This window comes from Corvus kubaryi, unplaced genomic scaffold (assembly GCF_017639235.1).
Source record: "Corvus kubaryi isolate FWS band 111438036 unplaced genomic scaffold, C.kubaryi_AGA036_p1.0 37264, whole genome shotgun sequence".
NCBI lineage: Eukaryota > Metazoa > Chordata > Aves > Passeriformes > Corvidae > Corvus > Corvus kubaryi.
In genome coordinates, this window is record NW_024581079.1 from 37238 (window position 1) to 52393 (window position 15156).

The 15156-nt window shown below is 40.0% G+C and overlaps 1 protein-coding gene across 1 annotated transcript in view; it reads left to right on the forward strand.

The window, feature by feature from the left end:
- The first annotated feature begins 6501 nt into the window (after window positions 1-6501).
- The window catches only part of ARHGEF4 (Rho guanine nucleotide exchange factor 4), a 173481-nt gene continuing 164826 nt past the window's right edge, over window positions 6502-15156 (forward strand). The window contains exon 1 of the mRNA XM_042024511.1: window positions 6502-6788. Coding sequence (XP_041880445.1) covers window positions 6750-6788 — 39 coding nt within the window. The 5' untranslated portion in view covers window positions 6502-6749. The remainder of the gene's footprint in view (window positions 6789-15156) is intronic.

A 15156-nucleotide genomic window follows, 5' to 3' on the forward strand; every position in this document is an offset into this window, starting at 1 on the left:
CAAAAGGACAGACACAGTGAATGAATATTGAAGTTAATCTAGGAAACGTAAACTGTGCTTTGCTTGAAGGAGGATTGGTGCCATATCGACAAAGCAGGAAGCAGGAAAGCAAGCTGGTCATAAACCTCTATTAAAGGAATACAGAAGACTATTATTTCTTATGCCTGTATTTACAACACTTGGTGCTTACAGGTGCAAAGCCTTGATCTGCATTTATATTTTCACTGTAAAGTGTAGCAATATATGACAATAATGTCACATTTGTCTCTGGCTATACAATCTATTGTGTGTTGTGTAGCTATCATCTATGTATACACGATCTAATTACTTGTGCTAGAAGTGAAAGCATACTAATGTATGTAAGTGTTAACACCCTGGTTGAAAATATGCTGGTTAACAAGAACAGCATTTATGTGTTAATCAAAGGAATAATTGTACCAGAAGTACTTCAGTTTTTTCCTCAGTTTAGAAGTATTTCTTGCCTGAAGAACTGGCCCCATCTTGAATAACTAACCTTGTGATGTCACTCCCTCAGGAAGAAACTCTAGGCTTTCTCACCCCATGCTGATCAGCTGCGGGATCTCATCAGAGAGACAGCAGTTTGTGGGTATTTCTCTGTTGCATGTGCACTGTCTATTCCTGGAATGGTTGCCAAAGTTCTTTTCCTACAGACAAACCTCTTTATAAGTATTCTGCCTGTGCCTCACCTGTTAAACTTTCTGGATTAGAAATCTAAATGTTATGAGCCTTTGAAATAGTAATATTGTCCTAACCAGAATATATTGCCTAATAAAAGAATATTGTCTTATTCCCTGTCTTACTGATTCTCCCTAAAGGCTTTCTTTGATCAGTTTCAGAATGGTCTGGCCTTCAAAACAGGACAAGGACTCTGATCTGAAAGCAATCTTTTAGTAGCCTTGATACTGACTGTCTTGTTTTTCAGTCTCCCATCAGGCTGATAATACCTACTGCTGGTTTATGTCTCTTTGTGTCCATGTTCCTAAGGGCTTGACATTGTAGCGCTAGCACTTCTGCCGTGTCACTGCATCTCACCTTCCCGCAGGTGCCAGCACTTCCTCTGTACCTGGGGGGATGCAAAGACACCAAAATGGATTTTATATCCAGTGTAGGGCAGATTTGGAGTAATGGCTGGGATTCTCATTTGTATGACACTAATACTTCCATCCAGGCAGAGAAGGTTTTAATGGCACCCTTGAATCTAATATAAGAGTTATAACTCTGAGAGAGTTGTAATGAATTCCTGAATAACTCTGAGGATAAAAATACTGGAACTCTGCTTCATTAAGCCCTGTCATTTTCATCACCTTCATGTGATAAACACCTCTCTGCCATTCACCTGGACAGGAGATTGTGGAGAATAGTAGATGGAGAAGCCAGTCATGCTGCTTCTTACTAGCTGACTACTAGCAGGACTTCTCTCCAGGCATAGGAAAAAATCACAGAAGCCTACTTCTACCCTGCATTTAGGTCTCTATTTGCTTGACTTGTTCAGAGTGTATTTAGGGCAGAATTACAGTTTGGGACCTCAGTAATTCTACTCTGGACTTCCTCTGAACTCAGTCAATTCTTCCAGAAAATCTGTTTGGAATTCATTTCACTGGCTTTATTAGGGTAAAAGGCAACTATTGACCAGTGGCTCTTTTTACCTCTTTTCTGCAAGGGATTTTTAAATGGACATGAATTAGATATTTTCTAAACCCATAGCAAGAGCTGCCCATTGGAGTAGACTAAGAGGCATCTAACTCCGTGTTACCTATGCCTCTAGTTCAGAAAAGAACTTCAGAGATCTAACCAGCTCTGAATTAACCTTGCAAGATTCACAGCAACGCTTCTGGGTCTCACAGCCTGGGCTCAGTCTTGAGTGACACTATCAAACTGGAGTAAAAATATCTCCATCTGCCTGTGGGTAGGGGCCTGAGGATGCAGAGACAGCAGTGAAAGTCCTCCTTGTGTCAGGACCAGCAACTCCACATACGTGCTTTGACAGAAATGAATGCTGGTGCCATTACTGAACAAATTCCGATCAGGGTTTGATCCATGAGTTTTGCTGCTAAGATTTTCTTTATTGTTTTTCTTCAGAAGCTTGTCATTCAAACAACTCTTAAACTGTCCTATCATGTAGAGCATTGCCAAGAAGTTCTAAGTTAGTGGCTGATGTCTATAAGAAATAGGGTTTTGTTGGGCAATGGTGGCCAGTGTTGCTGTCCAGGGATTTCTGGTTTAGCAGCACAAATGTTCATCCAGCTGAGAGCTGAGGCTGTGGTAAAACACAGAAATAGCTGTCTCAGCTCCCAAAAGCTCAGTTCGCCATTATAAGCCCAGAATCTCTTACTTTCTATCAAGACAGAAAACTTAAATGCTTGGATCACAGGAGGGAAATTCAGAAGGATTTGAAGAGTTCTTGAATCAACATGTTAGGCTGCATCAAGAGGTATATTTTTATGATAATGGTAGTCAAATGAACTGCCTGAGGGCAAATTAGAAATTACAGTGGAGATGAAAGTGTCTGCCGTGATCCTTCAGAAATCAGAATACCTGTTTGGTGACTTAAATCATCATGTGAAGACGTTTAGTGATGGCTGCCTGCAGCATGTCCCTCGTGGCCAGGTCAGGGTGACAGCCTTAAGTTTTCACTCTTGGAGCTTTTGATTTCAAATTTCAGTATTTCAAAACCTGAGAGTCCGTGGATATAAACTAACGTTCCACTGAGCCATACAATGCCTTATTTAGTAGAGTATGGTTATGTCTTTACTGACATGAAAACAATGAAATCTCTAGGCTTTGTCTTCCAAGGGAAGGGCAACATAGAGCAAAATTGTTGTTCCTTGAAGGAATCTTACAGGGGATATGGTGCTCTGAGAAGAAGCAAGAAGGCCGGCCCAGTCTCTGTTCTCACTTTAGGCTCTGCACTGTGCGCACAAGACTTGTCACATTTGACCTTTGCAACCATAAAGCTGGAATGACTTCAACGTACTTTCCAACATTTAGTTGGTTTGGAAGCCAGCCTGACACAATCTACACAATACCCAGCTACGTCAGACTAAGTGAATGGTACATGAAGAAATCACATAGCTGAAATCAGGGGAAGAAAAGCCTTCCACTAGTGCAGTAGTGGAGTTCCAGTGTCACTGGGCTGCCTTCAGAGAATCCTAGTCTCAGTGTTCTGCAAGGTTTAGACAGGTATTTTTGGTTCAGGCACTCCATGGTGCTGCTCTGCTGAAGGCAGTGTGACTTTAAATAGTAAGTTTTGGCTGTGGTGGCAAAAGGCAAAAAGCAAAAAGGATATTTTGTTCTGAGTCAGTGATAGTTTTCAGCAGCTGTTCTTTATAAAGCAGAAAAGGCATGTGGATTTAGATAGCGTATCAGTAAAGAAAACGTCAACAGTAGCTGGCCTTGGGCACTTGAGGATTAACAGATCTGGGTCTGTCCTAAGGAGAATAAATCCTCATTGACCAAATAAAACCTCAGAATCATACACTGAAAAAATGATTACTGCTGTTTTGCAAGTGAAGTTCATGGTGAGTGATAAACTCTGCACTCTGAAAATGGACTTGATAGTAGTGAACTCCAGATTGTTTACTTTTAAAAGGAGGGGATAAAACTGTGAGAGGTTAGCTATGGAAAAAGCCAGTCTATCAGCAGTAGGCTGACATTCTGGAAAATGTAAAGTGTTGGGCCTCAGAAAGCTTTTTATAGATTTACCATTACTGTCAAGGACTTCATTAGATGGGATGTAGGATTAAGGGGGAAAGAAGATCTTGTAGGTGTTTGCGCATATTGGAACCCAGATTAAATGAGGTTACAGGTTCTCTCCAATGCTTCAAGGTTTGGGTGTAGTCATAGTGTATGGTGGGTTTGTCATGGGCCAGCTGCCAGCTGCCCACCCAGCCACCCTCTCTCTCCCCCTCCTCAACAGGGCAGGGGAGAAAATAAGATGGAAAAGCTTGTGGGTTGAGATAAAGACACTTAACAATTACCATTATGAGCAAAACAGACTCAACTTTGGGAAAAATGGTGAGGTATGGTAAGAAACAAAGAAAAAGTGGAAGCTCCTCCCCCTCACCTCTCCCTTGTTCCCTCCAAGGTTGATGTTCACTCCTTCACTCCTGGCTTCTCCACCTCTCCCCTGACTGGTGTAAGGGAATTGGGACCAGGGTTTTTGTCCAACACAGGGCAGCCCCTTCCCCTCGCAGAGACCCCACCACCACCTGATACCAGAGCACCTCATCTGACCAGTATTTTTCAGGGCTGTAAAAGGACTTAGGGAGCTCCATAAGGATTTGCTAAGATGCAGAATCACATAGGCCTGATTGCTAGAAAGCTTATTGCAATTTTTCTGGAGTTTTGACCAGCAGAGTTCCAATTGTCTTCAAGCAATTGCAGATTAAGGGAATACTGTGTAATTTGCACATACAGTGTGGTGAATTGAACCAGCCCAAGAAATGTACCAGTTTGAGGGAAAGGTCCCACCTGATTTACAGAAGGAACATCCTTATTTCCAGCCCATGAACAAGTAAAGCATGGAAGAATAGGGTGAAGATGGGCAGTTGAGCTTTAACCTTAATTTCAGAAATGATAAGCAATGGAAAGGGGAGTCAAGTCCTTTGGGCAATGGCTTGCTTTGGCATGTTGTTTGTAAGAAAGATTTCTGTGGAAATTAGAAATACTTGTAGATAAAAATGAGGCAGCCAAAACCTGCCTTTCAATCTACATAGATTCTTATTAAAAAGCCCTTAATTCATATGTGAATAAAGTTTTATTTTCCTTTTCATTTTTGAAAAATAAATGCCAAGGCACTGCACAGCTGGACTTTTCTCACTGGGCATTTCCTTCTGCTCAGAGTCGGATGTCAGGGCTTGGGCAAAGAATGTTTCACCTGAACCTTGTGAGCAAAACCTGTTGAGTCAATACCAGGAGAGGCATGCAGGAAATAAAAGTGTGCCTGCCATTTCTTGAATGAGCAGGTTTTAAAAGAGTGACAGTAATTTCAGAATAAATCATAAAAAGTAGCCTTTCAAAATAATTTAAACTTAAATATTAACAAATCAAAGCACTAAAAAATCATGAGCCAGGCCCATTTTCCTCCAAAGAGAATTTTTGGAAACTAACATTGGGTTTTTAGTTGTTTTGAGACTTTTTAGAATTTTTATCTGGAGCTTTTCTTCCATAATTTGGGCCAAAAGTTTACTTAAAAAGATTCCTGTATGTCTATAAAATTGACATATGCTTATATTTTAGAGCTAAGGTTTAGGGTAAAACACTCTTTTTTTCCATGAAATCATAAGAATTGACAGGACCAAATTTCACTGAAGCAGTATTGTCATTTGGCAGATCAAACCACAAATGATATTGCACTTGTGCCTTGTGTTGCAATTTAGAAATTATTAGCCTGGTTTCTAACTAGTTAGGTGTGCCCTTCTGTGTGACTGTGTATGCTTAACTCATGCAGTTCCCACAAGGGCAGAAAAATTGTGTACGTGGTCAATTCTGGCTTCCTGCTATAAGGGATTTGATTTTTGCATGAACATCTGATTTCCCTGTAGTACCCAAACATCAGTATTCCTGTGTGCAATGGACTGACCACAAGAATGGCTGCTGGGAGCTACAGAGGGGTTTGCAGCCCAGCAAACCCAAAGCAAGTGGGGCTGTGCTCACCGAGGGTGATGGCCCAGAGATCCTGTATTGCACAGGGCAAGTCAAAGAGCAAATTCAATGTCAGAGCTGGTGTTAGCAGTGGGTGAGTGCTGGGGCATCAGCTACGGTGCCCTCCTCCCTCCTTGCTGTGCTGGGGTCACTGCACATCTCTGTTTCTCTTCCCTGTGCTGGCAGTGTGGAGCATCGTAAACTACTCTAGAACAACTCCTTAAAACACCTCTTCCTGGTGGAAGGATTTTGGTATAAGCCATAGCTAGATTAAAAAATAAGTGAGAGCTTGCAGTATCAGGCTGTGCCTGACAGTTGCTGTACTGCAGAATGATCCCCCTCTGAGAACTTGCTTGCACTCTGTAGTTGTCTTTAATTCTAAGTGCACTGTGAGAGAAGACTATGCATAACTCTCAGTCCTGGCCACTAAATGTTGATAGATTCTTTGCTACGTGACGTAAGTTGCATCTCTGTGTTGCTGAATGTTACTGAAGTACAAGTAAATTTTAAGGGACTTTAATGTTAAGTGAGAGAAAAGACGAATGTGAAATTACATTTACTTTTCTGCACTTCAAAAGACTTGTTCTGCAATTTTTCCCTCTTTAAAGATAGCAACTAGAAAGCTCCCAGTGTGGGAGCCTTTGCTTTTAAGTGCTGCAGCAAGCGTAATACTCACTGGGTGAACTTGGACTTGGCAACAGCAAAAGCTGGGGGGGATGTACGGGAACATGTGCTGTCCTTTGTAGTTCCAGTTCTTTTAGAAGCACTCACAAATAGCTTTAGTTTCTTTAGCAAATACAATGGCATCATTCTGGGCATGCCTAGTGGAAGTGTTCTGGGACTAGTAAACTGTGAACAAACCTGTTTGCATTGCTGCACTGTACAGCGCAGCACAGATAAGCCCTAATTGTTATGCAACTCCTTAGCATAAGCTCCTGGCATGGCTCATATGCTTCCCTTGTACTAAGACTGTCCAAAATAGCAACAAGAAAGCATGTAACTAAAGACACAGCAGGAGTGTAGGAATTCACCCAGGCCTTGGATGTCCTAAAGATTGAATAATTCTTCATTTTAAACCTTCCAAAATGCTAAGCATAATGTATTTTCTTCGGAGCTTCTTCAAGGTAAGCGATTTCAAACTTTTCCTGTTTGTTTGGTTTAGTTTTGTTTTGACAAGAGAGAAACTTGGATTTGTAGACTTTGTACAGGAATGTAGAAAGTAGTTTTCTTGAGAACTGATGCCCAGTAAGTAAATGCACTCACCAGGTTTGCAATTTGCTTTGCTATGTTAACATCTGATTTGTAGATGTTGTTTGTTTTCAGCTACCATAAAAAGAAGCACTTGTGGGTTTAAGAGATCCTTATACGATGAAAACCATAAAATTTATGGTGTAAGCTACATCCATCAACAGGGAGTTGTTAGCAGTGAAAGATGCATTTTATGAGACAATCCCAAATCTTAATTTCTGATTTTATTATGATTTCCTGAAGTGTTTGCTGTATTTTAAATGTGCCAAATTGACCAATTGAACACTAACATAGTTTAAAATATTTTAGATACAAAATACATTATAAACTGTTCCCAGTAAGTATAATTTCATAGGAAACAACCAGACCAAATATCTCATATTCAGTGATGGGTATGTAACTCTCTGGGGGCAGTTTCTTTTTCTGTGAGTCTAAGTTTTATGACAGAGGCTGTGCTGCTGCCTGCTGTTGGGCTGCAATAGCTGTTTGAGGTCTGAGTCCCAGCTGTGGCTGTCACCCTGCTCAGAGTTACAGCACAGTCGTGGTGCAGCTGCAGCGTGGGCTGCAAGTTTTGGTAGAAGTCTGCACTGTGAAATGCAGAGATGGTTTGGAGAAGTGTGGGTCAAAGGAATGAAAGTTTAATCAGATTAGAGAATATTGGATTATTCCGAGATCTAAAACGTTAGAATTTGAAGCTCAATAGAGAATCATGCTAACTTAGAAGAAAAATGCTTAAGGAATAGAATAACTGTAATGAGATGCATTCCAGGTTCCCATTATGTTTTCACTTGCACATTTGCATGCCAAACTGCTTCTTGATAAAACATGCTGCAGGATTGCAGCTGCAGTGTAAAGCCAGCAGTGAATCTCAACACGGAGTTGCTCTGTGGAGACCAACTGCTGTTTGAAATAAATATGAGAAAAATCTTAAATTTGGTTCTAAGATATATAGCTACAATTAGCACCTGCAACCAACCTGACTGTTCATGGGAAACATGTAGCACTCCTAAGGAGGTGAACCCCATTTTCAGCAGCCTTCCTTGGGGACATTGTAAAGAGCTGATCTTACAAAATTGCTTACATTTGGGTTGAAAATATCTACTTAGTTCGTTCTGAATTACATTTTTGCTCTAAACACTGCATTGTATGGGAGGTAAAAGTGAGGGACAGGAAAAATACGAGGAGAAGGTTTTTCTCTGGTACTGGGATATGGCTATTGACTCATCATAGTTGCATACTTGCTGTTTTATCACATCACAAGCCTTGACTTTCAAAAATTTTAACATAAATCATGATGCTAAAGTGTATGTAAATATCCTACTTCAATGTGGGAGAGTATATACTTCTCAGTACTTACAAGAGTGTATTTTTCCATAAGGACCAGTCATCTACAGTCATCAGTTTGAGAAAAACAGGAGTGAGTAGAACTGTTAGCTGTCAATGGTGTTATGATGATTACTGGATTCATCCTGAGTCATTTGAATGTAACAGCTTGCACCATCTCTGTTGGTTCCAGTTTGAGAAAGGCCAGTTCATATCTATGAATTTCATTCTGGATTCATTGACTGAAATCTAACAGTCAGCTAAGTCAGCCAAACTATGTCTGAAATGGAGGAAAAATCCACACTGTTCTAATGCCAGTTTCTTCATTGTTTTACGTTTTCTTGAAATAGAAATCTCTTAATTGAAAGCTGTCCAAAATACAATATATCTAGACCTGTATTCTAGAGGTGCTATGCACACCATGCAGCACTTTGAGGTTCTTGTGTGATATTAGAATGACCCAAATAGCTCGAAATGCAGTCTGAGGCCTCAGCCATGTTTCTCAATAGGATTTTAGCTACTAAAATCCCTGTATCCATGCCTTGGAACTTTTAAATGTATCACCCTCATCTAACTGAAAAGAAAAAGTAGACTGGGCCAAACAGCAATAAACCTGCCCTTGGATTTCAGGATAAATGCTACTATGGGAGAGTTACTGTGGTGCCTCTTGTCCTCGTCTGGAAGTTGTATCAGCACCTTTGCTGATGGGAGGAGCAGGAGGAAGTGGAAATAGCCCAAACCTGTAAATAAAAATAAAAAATAAATAAATTTTTAAAAAAAGCATAAACACCCTAGAGCTGAGAACAAGACCAAGGGGCAGAGTTGGTAGGAAGGAGCTCAGGACCCTCTGCCTGCCCCCGTTTGTGTCTGGTTCAAGGCTTTCCTAGCACAGGACTGAGTTTGCAGCATACAACTCCATCATGGTGCCTTTCAAGCAGACACAAAATTGCATGCACATCTGATCTTAGGAGGTTGTGACAGCAAAGATAGATTGTTATATCTTGGCCAGTTAAGTTTTTCTTCTCCCATAATAATCAATTTAAAGGCCTAATATTGTTGTCTTTGATTCTCCCAAGAGAAATGGAAACAGGTATTGGAGTTGTTGCCAATGCATGATTGCATGTGTCTGAGCTGTTGGTTTTTCTCACTAATTTAAGTAATTCTCTAATTAAAATATTCCATATGACTGGTCACTTGGTATGAAAATAGTTAGTTTTGACTAAAAATATGAAGAAATCAAAGTGTAACTCCTTATTGAATGAAAAGACATACAAATGGCTCACATGGACCAAAATTAGTTGTTTTTTTGAGAAGTGTGACAGGAAACTTTATTGAAGCATCTTCTTGCTTCCTTTAATTTTAAAACCAGAAGATGTTGATTGATACTGCTGTTATTTATAATGATAACACAATAAGAATCATGTTTTCGCTTATGGCATGGAGCATTTCAAAACAGGCAGCCTGTTGCAGTCATGTCCAATTCCTCTCTAATGCCACTGGTACAGCAGTAAACAAGGCGCGATGCAGATTTGCCACTAATACCTTTAATGCCTCTAAAATAGTACACCTATTGTTCTCTCTGAACCAAAGCTCCAGGCCACTAATACCAGCTAAACAGTTCCTGGCCACTTTAAAAGGCCAGTGTATGCCCGAGCAGGGATGGCTGTGTCACCAGTTGCAGACAGAAATTTTGGGACCCCTGCTGCTGGTGTCATAGGAAGCAGTATTGCACAGCTGTGGAACATCCTAAATTTGTATCAGATTCTGCATTCAAAGTGTTGTATATTTCTCTCTCCTTGGCCATAACTTTCATTTAATTCTGCTCAGAAATCTGTCATCTCCCTGGTTAGATTTGCAGCCCATCCAGCTTTGACTTTGGACCTGAACCAAACTTTGCTGGTTTTCTCTTCAAGCGGTGTGCCAAACTTGCATTTACACAAATTGAACTGAAGAGTTTGACCACAATATATGTGTTTCTCTAAAAGAACTTTTGTCCTGACTTCAGAAATCAAGGACCACACTTGTAGTAGTTTTAGGTCTTGCATGTGCTTCACTAGATGTTCACCTATCCTGAAAGTTTAGGTTCCCAGTTAAAATCTGTGTTTTAGTTCCTTTTGTGTGACCATCAGTCTTTTTGCTGGGCTAATCTTTGTTATTCTCAGTTTTGGCACCTCTAAGGTACCTGGGAAATGAGCACTAAAATACCGTCTGGTTATTCTGCTTCAAGTGAAAAGGCAGAGATTTGTAAAAAACATTCTGATTTCAGTTGGACCTGTGCCAGACATTTAACAGAGGCAGGGACCCTGCTGAGTGGACATGCCCTTGGAAACTCAGAATGTTTCTCGTTGAAAATGTATCTTGTTATCTGCAGAAGCTTTGGTTCTGTTGTGTGCAGTTGTAACATCGCTGCTGTGTGGGGCCATGTCTTGACTGTAACATATTTGGCTGAATAATGACTGTGGATATTTTAGGTTTTATGTGGATAATTTAGGTTTTGCCTAAAACTTAGGAGTGACTGTAAATGGAGCTGTTCTAAACACGTGTTTATCAGTTGTTTGTCAACTCACCTGTATGAAGTGGTGTATGAATGTGATCTTTAAGCATGCTCAGCTGTCAGGCAGGCAGATGCCGCACAGGTATCTTAACCTGATCTTTGGCACCCTGTGAGCGTGTGGAGGTTCAAATCTCCTGGCTAGGGAGGTTGTCCTGTACTCTGGGATTTCTGTGCACTGATGCTGCGCTTTCTAAATAGCAACAAAAAGTATCAGGAAAAAACAGAACATTTCAGCTGGCTGGGAACTTCCTTCTTGCAAAACTGGCTGAAGAAGACTGTCAGTGTTTAGTTAATGAACTTCTTGTAGCATAAATTAAATCAAGACAGCATTGAGCTGGAGCTAAAGCGACAATCCCAAAATGTCAGCTTAGATCTTACAGTAATGTCTTCAGCAACTCATACTACCTGAGTAACAACTCAGCAAGTAATACCAGAATACACACCTCTTCATTAAAAACTTAAAGAGGGTTGCTAATGTCTCATTTAATATGCAAAACAACAAATTTGAATGATTGCATATATGGTTGTAAGAACCCCTGGGTTATACTGGCATGTAGAATGAGTATTGCAGTCAATGTTGTGAATTGTTCTTGCAAAAACACAAAATCAATTTTACTGGAGTTTTTAAGTGCTTTAAAAAAGACAGCTGTTTTAGGAGCATAGACTCATGTGTCAACTGCCTCTGCGAAGGTCTTGCTTTCAGGGGGACTGAAGCAGCTGTAGACAAATATTTTTCAGCTAAGGTAACCACAAACTTTAAAGTTTGTCCAAAGAAAGTAGCATGCCTTGACTGAAGCACATTTTCCACTGAAACAAGCAATATGATGGCCAGAGTTAAATTTTCAGGTAATAGCTTTGATACAAGGAAGAATGGAAATTCATACATTTTATTCCTGCAATGACTTTCATCTAAAAAACATTGTCTCCCAATACTGAATTAAGCTGAATTAATGGCAAACCATCAGGACAGGGAATTCTTTATCCCAGATCTTGTACTTTCTTAAACCAAAAATGCTGCACAGTGCATGGCAATGGGCAGTCTTCGTGCAGAAAAAAATGCTGTAATATGAGAAAGAACATGATACCAGATGAGGAGATGTCCACTTCCGTATCAAAAGCACATAAATTGGTGAGGTTTACCTAAGAGTTCACATGTCAGAAGATTAAAATTAGCCTGAAAATACTATTGACTGAAAAAAGGATGAGGTTTGGATGAATTGTAGTTATTGGGTCAGTGAAGATGTGCTAGTAAGGAAACAAGATGTCAGAGGAGCTCTGACTGTTTTTAAGGAAGGAATGCATTTTGCCTGGAAGAGGCTTAAAGGCATATAAAGGGAAAGGTAGTATTGCTTTGTATGCAAAGTATCTGAATAATGAAAAGACAGAGTCTCTGAAGCACTAATGCCTCTGTGACAGTAATAGAAACTGGAATTTATGGCAGCCAGGTAATTCCTGATTAACCTGCCTGTATGTATGTACATTACAAGGGATGATGCACACACACTCTTCCTCATCTGAAATACTGCTGCAGGAGCTGGATTGTCTTCGTCCTCAATACAAAAGTGCTATTATCAGTGTATGAGACTGGAAGCAAATCCTGTATACAAATTATTAACATTTGCAATTAATACTTATTTCGGTATATATTAATGACTGTCATTTTTAAGGCAGGACAGATCCATGACTTACATTGCAGAGAACAGCCACTAAAATGTCACAATGGTTAAAATTGTAGCAATGGTTACAATTATAATGCATCCATTGACAGGAATTAACAAATACATCCATTTGCTCAGACCTTTAACTGAGAATCACTTTGACTTCTCGGCCACCCGGATCAGTTGCATTTTGCACCTCTGTATGTGACAGCACATGTTGTTTGTAGCCTCCAGAGGGATCATCAAGTCCAAGTCAGAAAAATACCCCCAAACCCAAAAACCAACTAACCAACCAACAAACTTGGCCCATTAAGAGAGTACACGTGAAAAGTGATATCCAAGAGTGAAGAATGGTTTGCTTACAGGTAAAAGATTGGGGAAAGTCCTTAAAGTCTTGGTCAGCTTTTGTGTAATCAAAGCTTATGATGCTGAGATCAAGATTTCCTGAAAAGTGGCCTTTGGTACCTTTTGGCCATTGGTACAGTTTCCCAAATCACCAGAATGATGACATTATTATTCCAAAGAATTCCGGCTGCTTGGGAGTCACAATTTTCTTGTGCCTTCAGAGATGGAATCCTGCACAGCTAGAATAGGTCTTGCTGCTGAGAAACTTCCAGTAACATTATTGAGGTCATACAGATGAGTATGTAATTACTTAGATAAACAGAGTTTCAATTAACATGATTGCAATCTAGTAACACTTAAATAGTGTTCCTTAAGAAAAGGATTTCGCCCTGTACACGGCCTATACATGAAGAATGAATATCTGTATGATTAAACCACACCGCAAAGTTAAACATTACCAGAACCTATACATAGCCTTGGGTTCAACTTTTGACCCCGCATGAGTTATTGCCTGAATAAAAATCCCAGGAGACAAGGCAGGAATTTGCATCAGATTAATTGTCAATGACAACGTTTTTGTGGTTTTATGCAAAATGCAAAAAGATTAAAATAATGAACAGTGCCTTGCAACATGCAAGCACTCCTTGGCTAGGTCAGCCCTCTTCCTGGCACCTCAGCCAGCTGGGGCTGGAGCCTTTGGAAGCATTTTAGATAATTAGCTGAGCTGCTTCACTGCTAAAGCAGCATCTTTCAGATTGCACACATAAAAATAAGGTGAAATAATGATACACTCTTCAGAGTCCTCTCTTGCCAAAACTGAAGGTGGAAATTCAGGCAAGCCTTTCTCCAGCAATGAAGGATGACTCCTCCTCCTCCTCCTCCTTCTTCTAACACTTCTCTGTGTCAAACCCCTCTGCTGAGCCAATTTTCTACACTGATGCTAAATAGGTGGGGGCTAATGAGCAATCTGTTACTCTTGGAAATCTCCCATTGTAGGCTTGTCACAGATGTACTTGGCAAGTTCAGGACAGTGTTTAACTCTGAGTGAAATGCTACCTGGTCATATATGGGACCTTTCTGTAAAGCAGAGCAAGTGCTGTTCCTCTTCAGTGCGGTCTCATAAGCATCTTTGCTTCCTGGTACTAACAGATTCTCCTTTGAAAACAGTTTTGTGGTCCTGGAGGGCCTCAGACAAGCCTTGCTTGCAGAGCATGGCTCTCTCTAGTAGCTGAGATTTAACATTTTCAATAGACAACTTTCTGATCAAACTTGGAATATGGCCTTGGCAGTTTTCAGTGTAACTTCAACAAGTCTCTTTGTAACAGGTGAGCATCAAGCCCTCTGAATTCCCTGTGGCTTATTAAAGAGGTCAAGTATAATAATTTAAGAAGCAAATAAGCAATAGTATGAAGAAACCTAAGTTTTAATAAACATATTTTGAAAAGCAGCAACAACAACAAAAAGAATTTGATGTATTTTCAGACGAATATCCTGAAATTAACAAACTAAGATTAGGTTAGAAATGGGTATTTCTGCAGTTCTGGGAAAGGAAGAAAGTCTTTCACTTCACAGTGTGTTCTATAGTGAAGGTAAGCTGCTGTAGTATACAGAAGGATTGGATTCTTGTCTGCTTCTCAAATTCTAGCTTAAATATATCTATATTCCAATTTTTATTTTGACATTTAAATGGCAAATATATGTCGTTAAATGGTATTTGGGATATTTTTTATGTATTTTCATGAGAATTAAATTCCATGAGTTGAAAGTCTTAGAGACCTCCATAACAGGGATTGTATAAAATGATGGAAAGACCTTGAGATGGTTTGAATCAAGTGTAAAGGTAATAATATCTTTTCAAAGTCAATCTTTTGTGCTGTGTAATAAACAGGATCCCTCTGTCTTCAATTAACACTCTCCCTTCCATAGATTTATCTCAGATTTGTCTGCTAGCTCACATGGGTAGTGAGTTAGTTACAACTAACTACTGCACTCAGTGACAGATGGCATATAGGTATCTTTCAAGCAGTGAAAGGAACTGGATTGCACTTGAAATCACCATCAGGCTGAAATAATCATCACCAAATGGCTAAGACAGGTATCTTTCATCCTGTTCTTTTATCAGGCACAAAGTTATCCTGGAGTACTCCAGGTTACTACAGGCTTTCAGCCTGTATACCATTTCACTATTAATTATAACACTTTCTGAGCACACAAACTTTGTCTGTGGCACATGCTGGTAGGTGATGGCAGTTCCTGTAGGTGTAAGTTCAGTCAGCTCCATATGCAACCACGTAAACCCTCCCTATCAACACAAACACATTTTTCTTTATTCTAGATTTCAGTTAATCAAGTGCCATAATGCCC